At 36.0% G+C, this 19790-nt stretch overlaps 1 protein-coding gene across 11 annotated transcripts in view; it reads left to right on the top strand.

The window, feature by feature from the left end:
* Positions 1-19790, top strand: part of ANKS1B (ankyrin repeat and sterile alpha motif domain containing 1B) — a 405789-nt gene that overhangs the window by 78182 nt on the left and 307817 nt on the right. For all 11 annotated transcript variants that reach the window (XM_088165098.1, XM_088165094.1, XM_088165099.1 and 8 more), the window contains exon 8: positions 215-390. In XM_088165098.1, the coding sequence (XP_088021224.1) occupies positions 215-390 (176 nt within the window). The remainder of the gene's footprint in view (positions 1-214; positions 391-19790) is intronic.

Raw genomic sequence — 19790 nt, 5'->3', positions numbered from 1 at the left:
GCAGAAGTATGTAGGTTGCCTCTAGCAAATTCCCAGCCTGGAACAAGATGCCGTTATTTTTGAGCAGAGAATGGTGCATGAAGATCATTGTTTAGAAGATAAGATATGGAAAATAACAGCTACTCAATAAAGTTGAAAGAATGTGCATTTCCTTTTTAGGCGTAAATTACCCCACTATTCTAATTACTGACTAATGGTGTGTCTGTTTTTAAAGGTGAAGCTGTGACTGGAGAATTATCAAAGCTCTTAGATGAAATCAAATTGTGCCAAGAAAAGGAATACTCTTTTGAAGATCTGTCTCATACACTATCAGACCATTATCTGGAGAATTTTAGTAAAGTATCAGAGGAAGATCTTATGACCAGTGGAAGCCAAACCAAGCTTAATGTAGTAAGTAAGATGGGCTACAAGGACGATATATTCAGTTACATCTGACTTATTTATGGCACATTCAAGAAAGAAGTAATAAAAGCAAGAATAGTACAAGGTTAACATTATAATAAAAAAACTGTAACGTGTGCTTCTTACAGATTTAGAATGTAATGTTCATTTCTCAAAGGTATTGCTTACCACACATCAGAATGGCTTTTCATGTTGTCCCTAATACATTCAGGGTTACTTGTTATGACATGGCAAGGGCAAGGAAGGGTTTTTTTGTGAAATCAGTGGAGATCAGTATGTTCAATACTATACTGAATACTAAATGTTAACAGAATCTGATCAGATATGCCCCTAAAAGAACCAGCTAAACATCCTCAGTTATTTTTCTTACATGTTATTACTGTATAGCTTTCATGGTAGCCTTATGTATTGAGGACTGAATCTCTGATACAGAAAATTGTGGTTGTGATACTTCAGTGATTTCTAACTACAGTTGAAGATGACTTCATTTCTACTAATATTATGAATAAAGTATTCTAGGATTCATTATTTCTTTATTGTAACAAGGTTTGGGTTTTTTCTGTTTTGTTTTTTGGTTGTTTTTTTTTTTAATTGAATTCTCTTCCTCAGTAGGTTTCCTGGTTTCAGCTGGTTTAGATTTAAACCATGACACAAAATAAATGTGATTGCCCAGGGAATAAAGCAGAGAAAAAGGAAAACGGCTAAGTTCTAAATTTCAGTTAATATTTTTCATAAATTAACAAAAATTATGCTCACTTATGCAAGGAAAACCATGGCAAATTAAGGACTTTCATGTTTGGGAGGATTTATTACAAGATATATAGAAAAAAATGAGATTTACAAAGATGCGTATCTGCCCTGAAATGCAGTAGATACTTTCATAAAGCCTTTCTAGATGTTTGAATGTTTAGATACATAACTCATATTGAACTCAATATGAACAAGATACTGATCCCTTTTAAGCATTTTTAGACACTTGTCTAGTGTCTCTCTGAATTTAGGTGCTAACTGCTATTTAAATCTTCTCAGCTGCTGTTTTGTAGAAAATGTATTCCATATAAATCTGTCTGCTCAGGCCTAAATTAAATACAATGTGAATAGAAATTATTCAGACACTAAATCTGTAATTTCTGTGACAGGGAAATATAAAGGTAAATTAGGCAATATATTTTTTTATCTTTTATATATTTTATTTTGAACTAGATGTGGAAACAAATCTTCAAAATTTGGGACTGTTTGAAGCATTTTTATGGTGCTTTCCTGCTAGGGCATCCAGCTTTTCTTTTAGAGAAAACTGTAGTCAGGATGATGGGTGTGCACTCCCAACAGCAAGTTAGGATGGAGGGCAGAACATGTTTTCCTCTGCAGTAAACCCACCTATACAGATCTGGATGGAGAGGATTCTTTGCTGGGATGTGAGATTTTCTGTTTGTTCTAAAGCATCGATTTAATTTTAAAATTAATTTAAAAATATTTTGGGGTTATTCGGTCTGTTCAGTTGCTACCTGGCTGCCTTGCTTAAAAAAATGAAAGTTGGTGGCATTTTTGACACAATGTCTTTTAATTTTGGGCAGGTGCTGCCTTCTCTGTCTTTAGGCTCCTAGTACATGGGTGATATGAAAACCCACATGCTCTGTAAGGGGCCATGAAAGAGTAATTGGGAAGAAGCACTAAAGTGAAGAGATGTTTAGCTCTGAAAATGCAAAGGTGAATGCTGCCAAACTGCTTTGGGGGCAGGACCAGGAAGCGTAGTCAAGGAAGATCTGTGACAGTACAGTGATGATTGAGGAAACTTAAATGAATATTTATGTATAAGAACATGAAGATACAGAGAGAAAGAAGTGAAGATGTATATTGAAGTGGAGAGTCAGAAATAGATTCCTTATATATGTATTAAAGAAAAGAGATTCTTGCAGCTTTTTCTGACTTAAGTTTTTTCCTCCATGGGAAACTTCTGTAAGAATCTCAGTAGGTTAAGTGAGTTTTTATCTGTTGTCTGCATTTGTACAACTAGCATTTGTTTCTACTGTACATGCCAAGACCCTTAAGAAGTAAGGGCAGCACAGGACACTATGGAGTCTGTCTGGAGCACAGATTCTTTCTGCCTGCTGGACTGAATGTTGCCTTTCTCTGTTACCAGCTCCAACAGAGGACTGGAACCACACCTGGTGTGCTTCCACGAAGGAGCAGTTCCTTCAGGTCCAGCAGGTATTTCCTAAGTTTCATTGCTGGCTGTGCTGGCATCAGCTCTGAAGAGGTGTAGAAGTTAGCTTCCTGTTGATAATGTGTTAGGTGGTGCCATTTCCTGAGCAAATGTTGATTCCAGAGACAATGACTGTTGAAGGCTCTTTAACTTCTTGTAGTTCAGTAATCTGAAAAGTTTCCAAGTCCCAAGTTATGCTGCTTTGGGACCCTTTGGGAGATTCTGCAAAGGCACTGGCTGCTTGGAGACATCTGCATTTTTTGCATCATGCTATTTTTCAGAGAAATGGGTGGCCAAGACTGGGGAATTTCTGATTTGGATAACTTGTGGATCATAAATTTAGGAAGATGGAGCAAGGAGCCACCTCCTGAGGAGAGCATCGGCTTGGGAAAGAGAAGGCATCAGGAAGCAGTGTATTTCAAAGCATTTTTTTACAATTGGCTCTTTTCAAGAGAGGCAAAACAGCTATGGTAGTGCTCTGGCTAAATGAGGTTATGGTTGATTTCGGACTGCAGAAAGGAGTGTCTGTCTATTCAGAATCCACAGCCTGGAATTCTGTCCTCTATTGTTTGAACCAGTGGGGCTCACAGTTTCTGTTTAGTGTAAGGATAGTGTGGATGCCTGCTTTTTAATGCAATAACTTGACAGTAAAAGCCTCATCTGGAAAAGTAGTGTTCAATTCTGATTGATAGTATAGGGGTGAGTTTCAACATTGGTTTTATAGTCTCCCAAATAAAGTATTGATCATCAGACTGTGATCCTTTCTAGTATTGTTTCTGCATTGTACAGTCATTGGAAAAATACCAGTGCAATCTGGAGAGCAGGGCATCAGATACCTTGTTCACAGGCACATTCTCTTCCTTTTCTAGTCTTAGGCATCTTGCATTGTTTGTTGCTCAGTGATACAGCACTTGCAGAATTCCATACTTTCTTTGAAAGAAGTGGGTTGGAAGTCTTTTAGGTCAAGGACAGAATTGAACCCATTCTTCCTTTTGCTGTGTTATTAGATAAGTAGTCATCCAACAACATAACAAGTTGTTCTGGAATGTTTGTAGTAAGGAACTGCTTTTCATCAAATTTTGCATTGAAAACAATACGCTTTTAATACTTTATATGTTTCTATTGGCCAGGTATGTGATTTGTGACAGGGCATTAAAACCTCAGAGATTTATGCACTTACAGTATTTTCAAGTCAAATGGGAAGTAGAGTTTGCACAGCTCTGAGGTTAGGTGAAAAGGAACAAAGAGTAAAAAAAATAAGAAGAGAAAAGAAACTGTTTGGTTTAGTCTTCTGAGTTCCAAATTACTACTCAGCTTTGACTCTTAAATTTCCTTGGGATGTGGAGGAGCTGACTACGAAAATTGATGGTCAGGATCTTTGAGACTGGAAGGCATAACATCTGAGAGAGGGAGAGTACAATGGAGCAGTAAGTAGAAGTAAGGACAGTAACAGTAATCCCATAGTGTAGACATGAATAGGAACAGATCTGGAGATGAGTGAAAATGTCCCCACAGGATGCTTCCCTTCCAAAAGTTGAAAGGGAAGCTGTGACAGAAGAGCAGATTGTCTTAGCTTCCTGAATGGGAGGGAATGATTAATGAAGAGGGAGAAGAGACTGAATGCTGAATAGCAGAAAGTCAAATGAGAGTGAGTTAATGTGATCCTTCAATTTGAAGAGTACATTATGAAAGATAAACTAAAGGAAGTCAAAGCTGCACTAGAAATGTCATAATTTAAAGGTTTTCTTTTGCTACTCTGGCTGTGTTTGGTGTGCTCTTGTGCAAAATATTAATGCCATGTTTCCTAGTCTGTCTTTACGGTCATTGAAACATGTACATTACAACATACCATGCAACAATCCCCTGTTCATTGTCTCCACAAAATTAAAGGCCAGATTGAACACAGTTTTGCAGTTCTACTTCAGAGGGAGCTCCAAAAGGCATTCATATAGCTATGCATCATTTTAGTAGGTATAACTGTTATTTCTCAATGGCTTGTATGATGGGTGGGTTGACAGTCGATTCATAGATTTTTGACTCCAGTTACTGTCTTTGTTTTTCCCAGTTTGGCCATTGTGACTTGAATGTGCTCTTTAGTTGACCTGTGTATGCAAAGGCATGGAAAGCCCTGACTGGTGCTGCACAGGCAAGCTGGGAAAACTTTAAACTTGTGTATTGCTCAGTGCTGACATATTACAGTTTTTCTATGTTCCCTAAATGAAAATCTTTCCAAAAAGCCTAGAATTTGATTGTTCAGCCAGTCAGAAAAGCAGCTGTGCTTCAAAACATATTCCAGAAAACATTAGGTGGAAAAAGATATAGGAAAGTCCTTGGTTTTATCACAGTTCAATTAACTAAGGTGTTTCCTTTTCAAGCTAAGCATGATTGCTAGGAAAATCAACTTTTGCCAGTAAATTATAGCATTTTCAGGTTTTTGTTTTCTTTCTTTTTTTTTTTTTTTAAGTATAGTTTAAAAAATATTTATTTTCCAATAGATGGCAGTCTGGTTCAGTAATTTCAAGAACAAAAGCAACCATCTTATATAAGAGTTTTCCAATTTTTTTCATTGCTGTGTTAAAATTTTGTATTTTAACACATTTGATAGTCCAAACTGCTTCAAGATGAACACCTTCAATTCCTTTAGGAAAAAAATTATGGAACATCATGACATACATTTAAACTACAAACTAAAACATCAGAACTAAATTTAGAAGTGTATCATGGCAAGGAGGTTACACACCAAGTGTGTATTCAAACAATCTGTGTGAATTGAACAGCAAGCAAGAAAATTTAAATAGGTATAATATACAAAGCAGAAAAGTGTGTCAGGAAAATGAACTGAAGACTGTCAAAGTGTGTATTGTGAGAATCTTGAGCTCTGGTTAAAAAAATTGCTTTAGATTCCTCTGCCCATGGTGTTCTAAGATCATTACCAGTTTCCTGTCAGGTGTTAGATTCCTGTGTATGTATTCCTGCCAGGACAAATAATTCTGTGTTATAATTGTGTTATTAAACCCAGAAATGCATCATCTTTATTGCAATGTATTTGCACATTGCATTTCTTACAAAAAATAATATCAGAAAATAAAAATATGGGCTTTTTATACATGTAAGAAATTCCTATGGATATCAAAGAATATTTTACTTTTTACTTACTTTGGACAGCCTGTGACTGCAAAACAAAAAGTAGATATTAAAAACTTCTCTATTTGTGTGTGTGTATATATACATTAGCTAGATGTACATGCTGGATGCAATAGATCTCAGACTCTTTCTTTTGTAAACTTGATATTTTATTTGAAAACTAATTGACTCTTAAAAAGGCTTCATCTTAGTCTGTATTCAAAAGTTTATTTCAGCCTTTATTTTGAAAAGTGTGGTTTTCTTTTCATGTAGAAACCATAACTATTCCATAGTTTTTGAGAACACATGAGATTTTTTGAACTAAAACTAATTTAAAATGTGCCACTTCAATAGAACTGAGGCTCCAAATTGAAATATATTCTTCAGAACAGCCTCTTTAATCTTGTGTAGTAGGTGGTTGCTTGCAACGTTTGCTTTTACATTTATGCTGTTGTGTTCAGAAGCATAATGAAAAAAAAGTGTTATTGATTTTTTCAAGTGCAAATGCAATATCTTACTGTCTTTGGATTTGTGACATGCGTTTAGATTAAAGAAATAATTCCAGAGAATTCTCTGTGTTCTTAAAAGCAGAGTATATATTAAAGGATTTTGCTTAATTACCTGGCATAAATACTGAGGAATTTAAGATGCCCCTATATTTTTTTTTTAGCTGAAGATAGTAAAATCATGTAGTAACTGTACTACAGAGGAATTTCACAGAAGTGGCAGTAGCATATCTGTTTAAATTTAATGTGGTTATATAATAGATAATAAAGGCTGGCAGCAGTAATTTAAATTTAAACATGAGGAAAGGTTCTGTGTAGTCTTGGGAAAAAGATTTGGATTTCATCACAGGCATATAAATGTCAATTTCTGCTTAATTCTGTCATCCAGAATGAGAAGTTGATACTTGTGCATGTTGAGAGAGTGGAAAAAATATGCTTAAAAATATAATAACGTTGCTGCAAACAGTGATGGTACATATTCAAAGATACGATTTTTACTCTTATGTCAGAATACCAAGAAGATGAGGCTATATAACAACAATATAACTCTAATCATGTCTGGTTTATATCTAAGGAGAGATTAAAAAGTATAGAATTACCTGGTTTTGAAAGAAATTGACTAAGAGAATATACTAGGGTGGATAAAATTTATGCATGTTTTTTCAGAAGTCAGTTATTCTGATTAATTTTTTTTCTCTAAGGAAAAGAACAATTAGTTTTTTATAAAAAGCATATTTTTATATTTTTTATTTTAATTTCACAAAGTAATGATCACTAGAACGTTTTGAAGAATATTGAAGCAAACTATTTAGTAGCATTATTCAAGAATACTGTTTTGTTTTTTACTTTTAATATAACACTTAAATATATAATGGCTGGATTGAAATATAATAGCTAAGAGTGACCGAACATGCTTGAGTAAAATAATTGCTCTCTTGAACTTTTAAAAACATCGCACACTTGCGTACATGCATTATTGAGAGAGGGATACAAAATTTCACAGAACAATGATGATGAGGAAACCAGAAGTATATACAATGGCTAACTAATGGTGATACATTAAAAATACATTCCAGAACAATTTGGTTGCTTATTCATTAGGGAATAGTAAGATAATCAGGCCTGATTGTATGGGGCTTCAAGGACAGAAACAGATAAATTTTGAATTATTTAATACAGTAACATTTGCTGAATTTCATAATAAAGCTTCAATGTATTTATGTAGGTATTTATGATGTATTTAAAAAAGGAAGAGAATTGTACTGAGAGACAGTGTTTGGAAGATTGCTGCTTTACTGAATTCTCTTTTTATAATAGTATTAGATAATTTAGGTATTTCCAAATTCTGGTGCAAGAATTTTGTATTAAGTTACTCTTTCATCCGGTTCAGTTACGAATTCTATTTTGCAAGCATATACTGACTCTTATTTCTGTGAGAAGTATGAAGGCCATCTCTCCCAGGATATGTAAACATAACTTTTTGAGATTCCCTTATTGGAAAGATCTACCCACTCTCTGAAGATGAGATTATATAACTTTAAAAATTGATTTTAAAAGCTACCACCCAACTAAAAACCATCTGCTACTCCCAGTTTCTAGTGCACACACAGTAGTATTTCCCACTGAGAACTGTTGTTGCTGCTACTTTTTTTCGTTATTTACAATGGGACATTCAATACCAAACATCCACTTGGTCAACATGGAATGATATACTTTCCGTAAAAAAATTATTTCTAAATTCTGTTTAAACATGAGCTGGTGATTACAAAGAAGCGGAAGGAAACCAACTCAATACAAATTTTTGCTCTCTTAGGCTACCTAGTGAAGGGGAGTTCTGTTCAGTATCTGTATGTTAGGCTATGCTTCAACACAATGTTGTAAAAATTTATGTTAGAGGGGTTCTAATAGCAGCTATGTGGAACTCTAGGCAGAATAATTTGCTGGGTATCATGCTTCACAGTTGACTAAATTAGCCTGCAGCTCCCTGCTGCTGTGATTTCGGGTAGAAGGATTGCTAGACAATCCTCCAGTGAGCTGCACAGACCTACCCTGTGAGAAAGCCAGTGCTTGTTTAAGAATATAAAATCTCAAAACATGGCAACACTTAGTATGATTTAAGCTACATGGAGTGAAGTATAAGTAGGGGAAGGTGCTGGCCAAACCACCAGTTCATTTAATCTGCATTAAAAAGCACCCACTCTTTTTTCTACTAGAATGATTTTCTGGAATATTTAAGCAGTCTATGCAATTATGTGTGTGCAGCAAATTCCTTGACTATCAGGTACTAGCAGGAAAATAGCTTACAGACAAATGCATCTCTCTGAATGCTGTTATGTGTTTAGCTTACAGTGGTGAAGCCTAAAGATATCTAATCCTTTTGCTCCAGTCTGTCACATGTTTACCACCATGACTCCATATTGCTATTTTGCAGTACGTATGCTCTAGACACAGGCATTTTCTTTTACTTTGACTGAGTATATGCTTCCATTTATTCTTATATGGTAAAATATGACAGAATAGAAAAGAACAAATGCTTTGTGCACACCCTCCACAATTTGCAGTACTTCAGGCTTGCTCTTTCTTAAAGCTTTCTTTTTCCTGACTAAATAATCTTAACATTTTCAAGTTTATTTCATATGTAAGTCTTTCCATGCTGCCAAGCACTTTCACTTGCCCTGCTGCAGACCTTTTCATCTCAGCTAAATCTTTTGCTTAGGGATCTTGGATATGGGTTTAGAATTTTTTTCCATATGAAGTAATTATAATACAAGCTTTTCAGATCAAAGAGCTTGTTTGTCTTTATGGTTATAAAGCTGTGTGTAAATTTGGGGTGCTCTGGCAGTGATGAGTAAAATTTTGTCTACTCAAAAATTCTGTTTGACAGCTAGATCTTATTAAATTGACTACGGTAGATTTTTTTTTTTTTTTTTACAAGGACAATTTTAGTTCAATATTGAGCACATATGTAATTTGAAGAATTGTCTCTGTTTCATTATACTTAGATGAATACCAAAGATATCTACTAATCTCAATAGGATTAGCTGGGATCTGAGGACTCCATCAGAACTGAGCTTGAAATCATCTTCTCAAGATGAAATAATTTGCTTTCATTAAATATCTTTTTTTATATGTTACTCAATGCTTTAGAGAACCTTCTTTCTTATCCATGTTTAATGATTTTTTTTTTTTAGCATTCCTGAGCCGCCTGTGCCATTGTGCCACTGCTGGCAGTGTTGCATAGCAGAACCCTTGTCTCTTCCATTTTTTTCAATACCCTCAGGGTCTGTCATCCTGGGAGTATTCAGTAGTGTACAACACAATGTCCATTTTTAATCTGCAGTCTTCAGATTCATTTGGGACCTTCCAAGAGAGTTTCAGTCACTTCTGGAGAACAGAATGAGAAAATAATGTCATGAGATTTCCACCCAAACAGGTGACTTTTTAAGTGTTACCATCAACTCTCACTTTGTGATATTATTATAAAACCAAATCATCAGGAAGACTAAGTTATTAGTCACCAGAGGTGCTTGCCTCAAGCTCTTGACCTTCCTTAGAAGTCTGTCAAAAGGAATTTGTCCTACCCTCCATTTCCCTTGGGGTCTCCTCTCCTCAGACTGTTCTCCAGTGTTCCACTCAGAATCGTGTTTTCAGCTTCTCCTTCACAAGAGAACAAAAAGTTATTTTCATCTTCCTTGGTTTTCTCAAAATACATTTTCTGCCTATGTGATTTAGAGCATCACCAGTAGGAGTGCTGATACTCCAAAGGTGGATTGGTTTATCACATTTGAGCAGTAGAGTATGGAACAATGTATGAGGTCTAGAAGGAATATGAAAGAATTTGCCAACATTTAGGTACAATCTGATTTTAATTTCTGAAAACATTTTTTGCTCTCTGGAAAAACTGCTTTTGGTAGAATATAAGATGATTGAACTTAGATATGTAGAAGATTTGTTTTTTACAGTTGTAGATATTTATCTGAGGGAAAAGATAACTGAGTTAATAAGGAAAGAAGGAGAATCCATCCTGCAATCTAAACAAAAACCACATTGTTCTAAAACGTTTTAGCTCTTGATGTTTCTGCATTTTAAGAGATGGGAATTTCTGTAATATTCTCTATATTTATCCCTGTTGTCAGCAGATACCAGTGCAGGTTTGATTGTTCTATATAATATACATTGACCTCAGAATAAATGAGTGTTATACCTACATATCAAGTTACAAACAGTAGAGGGGAAAAAATAATGAAATGTTTTTGTATATACCTCAAGTCAACACTGATTCCATGTCTCTTCCATGAGTGTATAAATGAAGTAATTAAGCTTGAAACTTGCAGTGAAGCCTAATGATCACCATCTGACAGGAAATACATGAGGAAAGAAAGAACCGTTTGGGTATGTCTCCATTGTTTTCTGTAGTGAGTAGAACAGCATCATTTTATCCCAATGGTATAACCAGGAGATGGAGTCTCTTAATCCATCAGAGCTAAAGGATCCAGTAAGGAGTGGAGATTAAATATATGGTTTCACTATATTTTATTCAATGATTCTTTTGAAGTTGACTAAGTGGGTACTTTTCTTAGAAGCAGCAGCCTCGCTTTCCTTTCTTTGCTTCTTAGTAAGGTGTATACAAATAATGCTAATGGTAAATAGTGTGCCATATTTCACAGGGCAAAATGACTATCCGTGATAAGCTAATACAAAATAATGTTCTCTTTAAAAATAGTTTAGTAGCTGAAATTAGAGCATTGCACTGTTTGTTTGGGCTACTTGTTTAATTTCATTTCCATTATATTCTAATGGCAACAAGCAGATTTATTGTATTATAGGCATATAAAAGAAATTCAGTATTTTTGTCCTTAAGTCTTGAAATAGTTGACCATTCATAACATAGAGTTTCATTGTATTCTGTTGACAGATTTTTCCAGCCCCCGCTAATAAGTTTAGCAATTAGAAAATGAATAGAAAAATATGCTGGACCAGATTCCTATACCTCTATAAAATATAGTATCTCAAGGAATTCAGTTAAGGACAAATGCCTCATATTTACTATCCATTAGAAAAGTTTGCACATGGACAAGAGTGGGCTAGAAATGCACCTCTTAGCTTTTCTATGACCTTAATATATACTGGAATCCTTGCCTGAGTTCAGTGGTATAAGTTTTTAACCTGAGATTAGAAGCAGAAAATAGATTTACTTAATGTGTCCTGTCACATGATGCACCTTTACACCAGGTTCTTTATTTTTCCATAGAAATGTGAGGGTTGAATGATTTACACAATTTTTGAGTATCTGTTTTTATTTCTCTTCTCTTGGCATCTATCCTTCCTAAACTTACCACAAGTTTCAGTTTAGTGTCATGAGGGAAAATCCCAGAAGAAGTTCTTCAATTTTATTTGCTTCAGTAATTATTTGAGATTAAACAATTTGCATTAATACTACTACTGCTATTATTTTTATTGATATTGGTGCCCTGCCTAATATCTCTGAAATATGGGCTGTTCACAATCTGTGAAGAAGCAGCCTCAATACTGCCTGTCAAACTTAGACAAAAATCATACTAAAATATAATTGCTTTTTTATTGCTATGCTGGTCTTTTTTTTCAATTATGAATAGTTGCTTACTTATGGGTATTGCAATATTCATTGCCTTGCCTTTGTCTCTATTGGTATTTCCTTTAAGAATTTGAAATAATTTTAGCAGATCACAATCGCTTATTTAGTCATTGATACTTCCTAAGAAATATAATGCTTCACAGGAGTTATAGTTAAAAGCAGGTTGCTGACTGCCTTGTTTTTCTGTATTTTATAGGAGATTTAAGACAGTATATTATGACTGGCTGGAGAAAATATTTAAATATTAAGTCTTCAGCTTCTCAGGAATGTGTCTGAGAAAGAAAAGAAAGGTGTGTTTGTATTGTGGTGGATCTGAATGTGTGGTGTTGAATCTACTAGAGGCAAAAGGAACAGTAGCAATGAGCTAGCACAGGAAAAGCACCCCCCGTCCTACATCTTCTGGCAGCAGTGGTTATTGAGATGACTGCAGTGACGTCACTGGTTTAATTATATAAGACAGGAAAAAGCAGCAACTTGCAGTATGTGAACTTCACATTGGTAGATATTCCTACCAGACATAGCAAAGACTTTGCCTTCCTAGTGAGGATGATTTTGAATGCTGCTGCCACGTGCCATGTAAATTAGGCTGCATTGAGAGCTGTTCTCCAGTTGATAGGATTCTGCATCTCTGATGGGGGGTGTGTGTACGTGTGATCCTTTTCAACACCTCTTCAGGAGTCTGAGGCATTGCTTGTAGTTCTGAGAACAAAAGGTAGATCACTCTTTGACTGATCTTTTCCAGTTAGGCCTTTAACTTCTATACCCTGCTAAACATTTCAGCTGTCTGCTCTTCTACTGTGTTGTTTACATTATGTTTAGCACTTGGTTGCCAATATGGCAAACCACTAGTAATTTGTTACTACTGGATCTGTAAATCATCTAGCAAAATGGTTCTTCAAAGGTCTTTTGATTATCCACTCTCAAACAGCGTTCTCCTTCAGATGACTAACTCAGTACTGCATACAGTTCTTCTTTAGATTGGCTTTGTCTATTAAGGTATGATTTTCTTTTATGTCCTTTATTAAGCCAACAGCAACTTAATGGAATAATAACTGCGTTTTCATTAGCACATTTCTACTGAGAATATGTGTGCTAAATAAAAAGCTGTGCTGGAGGAGTAATAAAGTGGTGACTTCTGCCTACTCTTACCACCTGATTTCCCCCCCCCACTTTAATTTCTCTTTCTTCTGCTCTATTTCATGACAAATAATGTATTTTCTATAAGTTTCATCATACTGCCACCCACTTACCCACCCTCTCTTTCACAGTTTTAAAAAAGGAAAAATGCATGGCTTACAGCTGATTTTCATGGCAATTACATAGCACTGAGTTTTTCAAATACTATATGATAACATTCAGATCACATAGAGCTGTTAAATACAGAGATGCCTCTGTAGCTATTCTCCAAGCAATATTTTCTCTGAAACATTTAAAGCCAAAAGTGGTGGTCATTACTTTGAATTAGGAGTTTTCTCCTTTATGCAAGGGCAAATATTCTGTAGCCTTTAATGCTATTTAATATTTTTAAAATTATTAACAGTTGATTTTGCTTTTCTGCAGGCTCCTATGCCCTTCGTTATCAGTTTTTTCTTTTTCATGTGGTACATGAGTTTTTCAGTGAGTCACATTTTGGAGTGAGTCATGTGCATATTGATTCAGGGAGATGCGTAAGTCTGTCATTAACATGAGAAATTCCATTAACTTAATTGAAACTGTTCCTGTGGTTAAATTTCAGGATTCAAAAAAAAAAAAAGTTACCAAATGCCTTCCCTTTTTGCACAGCCCATATTTGTGTATACCCTTCCAAAATGCTAACATAGGTCAAACCAACTATGTCTGTGGGATGGAAAGGCATTCCTAGAAATACATTTCTGTAGCAGAGTGTCCTTGCAGTCTCTACGACTTCCTGGGTGAATTCTATTTTAGGGCTTTATGCTTCATGTTCTTTTCCATGGTAAAGTAAAGATCTTGAAATGCTTTGATATTAAACATTTAAAGTTAAGTGTGCAAATAGTCTGATTTATTAGTATTAGATATGTGCTCAAAGTTGGACAAGTATTTAAAACACAGGTTCACTTTATTTTAGCTAATGTTAAGAAAGAGTAATTAATTTTGCAGTTCAGTCCTGTCCCAAACACATATATTAGAGTGAAGTAAGTTATGGAAGTGCCTATGTTTTGGTACGTTATAGAGAAGTAGCTTACATAGAATAAACAAATAACTTATATTAAATCACAGCATCACAGAATTAGCTGAGTTGGAAGGGACCCATAAAGATCATCAAGACCAATTCCTGGCCTTGCACAGGGCCATCTCCAGGACTCACACCCTGTGCCTGAGAGCATTGTCCAAATGTTCCCTGAGCTCTGTCGGGTTTGGTGCTGTGATCACTGCCCTGGGGAGCCTGTTCCAGTATCCAGTCACCCTCTGGGTGAAGAACCTGTTTCTAATACCCAACCTAAACCTCCCCTGACACAACTTGAGGCCATTCCCTCAGCTCCTGTAACTGATCACTTGAGAGAACAGATCACGTAGTACGTTTTTAAATCCTAAAACTTTTGTTTTATGAATGGTTGCATCTTTCTATGAAAGTAGTGCAAAAATTCAGAATCATCTTGAATATTCATTATTTATGCTACATGCAAGGATGAATTAAAAATTGCAAATGTATTGCTCTACTTTTAATACATGTTCAGATGTACTCATTTTTTAATCTCATTTTTACTTAAAATTTTGACCTTTTTCAGTATGCATCCAGTGCTTGCCACTTGGTTCCAAGATGTAGTTCCTGTATAGTGTCAGATCTTGCTCTGGAGACAGAGTGATTAATTTTGGAGTGCTCATCATGATAGGTGTAAATAGCACTTGCCCACTGAGGGGCAGCAACTACACAATCACGTAGTTTTCCTCATGTATATGAATTAATCACATTTGCCTAAAGTTAATATATTTTGTGTTTGCTACATGCAGTCATTTCACTTGACTCTACTGACCTCAAGTTACAGGAGTTTCTCCTCAGAATCAGACATCACTGTGATCTTGGAGTTCAAAGGGTGTGACCGCTTCAGCGGTGGTGTTTCTTTTGGAGCCCCAGTCAGAAAAGATTATTACATGCAGTTGGGCTGATGTGCAGTGGTGTAGAGACAAAGATTCTGGGACTGCTAGAGCTGAGATTTTCAGGTTACTTAGGCTCATACACCACTGAAAATAGTCACAGAACCTCTCAAAATAATTCCTGATGTAGCCCCGCATTTGTGCAAAGTCACCTTCAGTTTCAGCATAGCCAGCAGATCAGGAACACAAACTTAGTGACCGTCTTGGAGATGTTGAAACAACATGTCTAGCATCCCATAGGCAGAGGAAGGTGCAGAGTACACTTCTCCATCATTCTGCTGCTATAAGTACAAGACTATTTTTGTCTTCCTGACACTTCTTTGCAGAACTCAGGAGGTGCAATCAAACTCTAACCAGACTCATAGCAAATGAAAGAGATGCAAACTTGAAACATGTTCGTGAAATAATAGCAGCAGATGTGTGGTGTAAGGTGAAAGACAAGATCGTGAGAATGGGAAACAGAAAAACATTGGCAGGGAGAAGGCCTTGGGGGATGTGGGAAAGGTGTGCCCAGGTTCCCAAAACCTTTCACTGTCTGTGAGACATAGGATGTATGTCATGATTGAGGCTCCTCCTTTTCAAGATCTTTACTGAATCTCAGAAGGGCATATTTTCGTCATGTGGAGATGCTTCTGTAGAAAAATAGGAAATTATTGTATTATGTGTCATGCCCTAATGCTTTTTTCTTCTGCATGCCTCAGGCATTTTCCCCTGAGAGAACCCTGGGCAGCAGCAGGGGGAGCACTGAGAGCACAGAATACTGTCCCAGCTCTTCTGTCCCTGTCTTGACTGCTGCAGCTGCTGGGGACAGCTGTGGCAGAGATTGACTTGCTTATCCTAATTTATAGAAGAGATTCAGGAACAGTTTTCTGCTCTATTAGTTCTTAGTATAATGTCAAAATAGAATACTAGGTAACAGAACTGCAAGGTTTTTTTCACAGTATAAGGTACTTGTCCTTTGGGCCAAGGATAGTTAGAAGCACATCTCTGTTTAGATGATAGAAAATTCATGTTTGACAAATTGTTTCTACACAAGAAACTTCCTACTGACCTCATTGTCTCAAACTGAGTGGCAGCATTTGGCTTATCAAATGTCTGGTTGCTTTCTGCCTCCCGTAAGCAGAAGGATATTGCCTTCTGGATTTCATCTTTGCCGCTCCTTTTGAAAATAGTGTTTTCTTACAAAGATAAATGATAAGTTAATGTTCGTGTCTCCAGATCTACGATGCAATAGCAAATAGTAAATGTCCTGTTATCTTGTACCTTTAATAGTTTGCTGATGCTATTTTGCTCTAGCAGATACTGTTTGAAAGGGTATGTAAAATACTCCTCCTAATGGATGATATTATGGAAAAACCAGATACAAGAAGGAAAGGTTTTGATGTTTGGTTTTAGGTTTCACTGGACTAGTATAGGAAAGTCTCCTATGTATTCTGAAACAAGGGAATTGAGTCGTGTTTTTCCTAGCAGTGGCTGCTTACATATGTCAAGGCAGAAAGCAGACCAGTCTTCACTAAAAGCTGAGAGAAAGAGGGACTGAAAGGAAATAAAACATCTTATATCATTTACTGTATTCCTGAAAAAAACTTGTCTAGGTAATAAGGTCATCTGTTAGATAGGAAATAATTAACATCTTTTTAAAAGAAGGCCATACATAAAGGTATTTATGTGTTTTTGACACATGATGTACAGCTGCTGAGCTGTGAATTTGGTAACTATAAGTAATAGTTAAGACTAAAACTGCTCTCACCTTCTGTTGTTGGCTTTTAAGAGTAGGACAGACTTTGCTTTTTCTATGTTCATCATTCTCTCTGTTGATAAATATTGGCTTGCTCTCTTAGATCAGGATAGAGATTCCAAGTTATTTTGATAGACAATCTGATATACATACATGTTTTGGAGAATAAATAGCCTCTTTATAAAAGTGTCCTTCAATCTAAAGCATCCTAGTGCACAAATTTTGCCTCTTATGTAGATGGAGACATGAAGAGGAAGGCTTCCATACCTAAATTTTGGAAGACATGATTTAAATACCCATTAAGTATGAAAATGAGAGGTGTTGTGATAGGCTCAGTAGTATCTGAAGAAAATTTTTCACTAACTGTAGTGGTCCAATGTCCTTATGCAAGATCTTACTACTCTCTCACTGCTGTATCATTATTATTTTCTCTTTACACAGAGAAATTACTTTGTTAGCCTCTTACTACTGCGAGGTCTAATACTTGATTTAGTGTTCCAATAAAAACAAACTTTTAATAAATCTTTGCTTCTCTATTAATATATTGAGATTTCTCTACCAAATTTTCCTTTTGCATATCCTATCTAATATCATATAAGGTTTTCTGTCTGTTCTGTTTCAGTGTATATGTTACTTATGCTTGTGTCTCTTCTAACTTAGGCAGAAGTTCCCTTACTGAAGCTTAGTATTGCTGTTTATACTGAGTTTGCCATTTCATGATTCTCATTCAGTTAACTGAGCAACTGTGATTTAGATGGCATTTTTAAACTACCTTTGTTTGGGTTGTTTTAACTCAAAATGGCCATAAATAAGAGGCTCTACATTGTGCCTGTATTTTATTCGTTGATAGAAATCTCTTCTATTTATTTATTTGTTTATTTTCTGAGAAGTGGGCATAAATAACTGGTTTTACTAAAACTCTCCCTACAGGACTATATCAAGGCTTCCCAGTAGCACACGCAGAATTAGATTTTCATGTTCAAAGGATCTCTGAGGAGGCAAAATTAAATTATACAACAGAACAGAAAAATTAGGGAGTTCTGGGAAAGGAATGAAGGCTGTGAGAGAGTAACAGGAAACTGTGTGGTCTGGGTTTGGAGTTTTATGGGTTTGTGTAACAGTCTGAGCCCTGTGAATTGATTGTAGATTTTTCAGTATCTTGTTTGCCTTCTCCAGACGCATCCCTCTTCCCGGGGTATGCAACCCAAGTTTATCAAATTTGGGGCACTTGTCACCCCTTTCTCTGATGCTGCTATTAAATCCTTCTTTCCTCTTTGCAAATGCAGCTCTCTTTTCCTGTAGTAATTCCCACATATTTCCTTCCCATTGTCTGGGAAGAACTGGGCTTTTTGTCAAGCAGGGATGGGTGAGAAAGATGATGGCAAAAACTCTCTTCCCCCTCCAAATAGACTTTTCCTAATGGTTCCTTTTTAGTGCCTTATTGGTGGCAGAAATCTGGGCAAGTATAAAGAGAGCTAACCCTGATTTGCAGTAGTCTGTAAACTAGTCTATCATGTTCGTACCTGCATTGTCTAGTTGCATGGGAGTACCAGTCAGTTTATTCCAGTCTTAATGTCTAATAAACTCTGACATTGACTGATCCTTTTTTGGATGATCAGGAGATTTGACTATGTACTTTCCACTTCCTCTCATTCATATTGATATTAAATTCCTGTGATTCACACTCTGTTAGGCTATTTATATAAAATATTTATATAAAATACATCTAATGGAAGTATACAACTCTCATTCTGCTTGTTTTATTTTTACTGTTCAATAATGGTTTGGCATGGGGTTTTTCACTCTGTTCCTGTAATGGCTAAATGCTCATATGCTTCCCCTTCAGTAACTCTATTGCAATTCATCTTCCTTTAATTGTATTGAAAATGTCTCATTTATATTATGTGTGTGTCTTTTTTACCTTTACAAGGTGCACTGAAATGTTTATATGACTTCTGTCTTCATTCGTTTCCATTGGCTTGTAAGGTCACAGCTAATGTGTGTTACCTGCTTTCCTGTGCTGAGCACTGCTGCAGTTCTTCGATTTTTTCTCCAGGGGGCAAGAAGTGCTTTATTCTCTGCTACAGCAATTCTGAGATTTAAAATACAAGTGCAGGGCAGCCACCATGGAAGATGACATCAGAAATAGAGGGGAAAGACCTCTAGTCTACTTCCTTTGTCTATGCAAATACCTAGCAATAATAGTCTTTCACAACCTACACTCTGCAGAATTAACCCAATCTTTTTAATAATCAGTGTGAGAATATTGGTTGCTATGGCAACATATTCTGTGGTACTACTAGAGTGTCAAAATAACCTAATGAAATACCATGCTAAGAATGTTTTAGAAATCGACTTCTAAAATAAAAAGTAAATAAATCCACCTAACTTTACAAGATATGGCTAGATTCATGAAGTCTGCAACAAGGGAGCAAACCATTTTCTAATCAGGGGGAATCAGAATAATGGAGTGGGATAGACTGTGTTTTTCATCTTTGATGCATGATTTGAGATAGAATTTAGAGGTATTTTCCGTGCTTAAATTAATAGTATACCAAGTTTTGTGTTGAGAATTTAGCACGAGAGTCAAGAGTTAAATGGTCCTCAGATGTTACAATTTGAGTTAGTCTCAAGTGTCTGTGTGGTGCCTTTGCTTCTCCTACAGTTTCCATCAGCTTGTGTTCATCTTTAGAGCTGCTGCTGTTTCTCTGCTTCTTTTCCCCCCTACTTTTCTTTCATTTCTCTATTCCCTTCCTTGCAGCAGACTTCATGCATTTCTTTATTCTCTTAGCTAAAATGTTCTTCAGTGATGTGTTGGTGTTTTTAAGGTGATTTTTACATAGACCCCATAGCAGTGCTTTAGAGTTAATGTTACAGTCAGATTGATAGCTGTGGTCAGCCATTGTCTCAAACAGTGCTATTCTGGTCAAGCAAAAATCCAGCCACTTCTGAAAGAAGCCTTTCTTAAGACATCATTTAGTATCTGAGTATCAGCCAGGCTACTCAAGCAAATTTGAAGCAGGTTAGAACAGCTATTCCATATACCAATTTAAATAGGGACAAATAATTAAGGTGTAAAAAAATTTTTTT

The sequence above is a fragment of the Sturnus vulgaris genome, chromosome 5 (genome assembly GCF_052056855.1).
Source record: "Sturnus vulgaris isolate bStuVul1 chromosome 5, bStuVul1.hap1, whole genome shotgun sequence".
Taxonomy (NCBI): domain Eukaryota; kingdom Metazoa; phylum Chordata; class Aves; order Passeriformes; family Sturnidae; genus Sturnus; species Sturnus vulgaris.
This window is presented reverse-complemented; position numbering and strand designations above follow the sequence as displayed.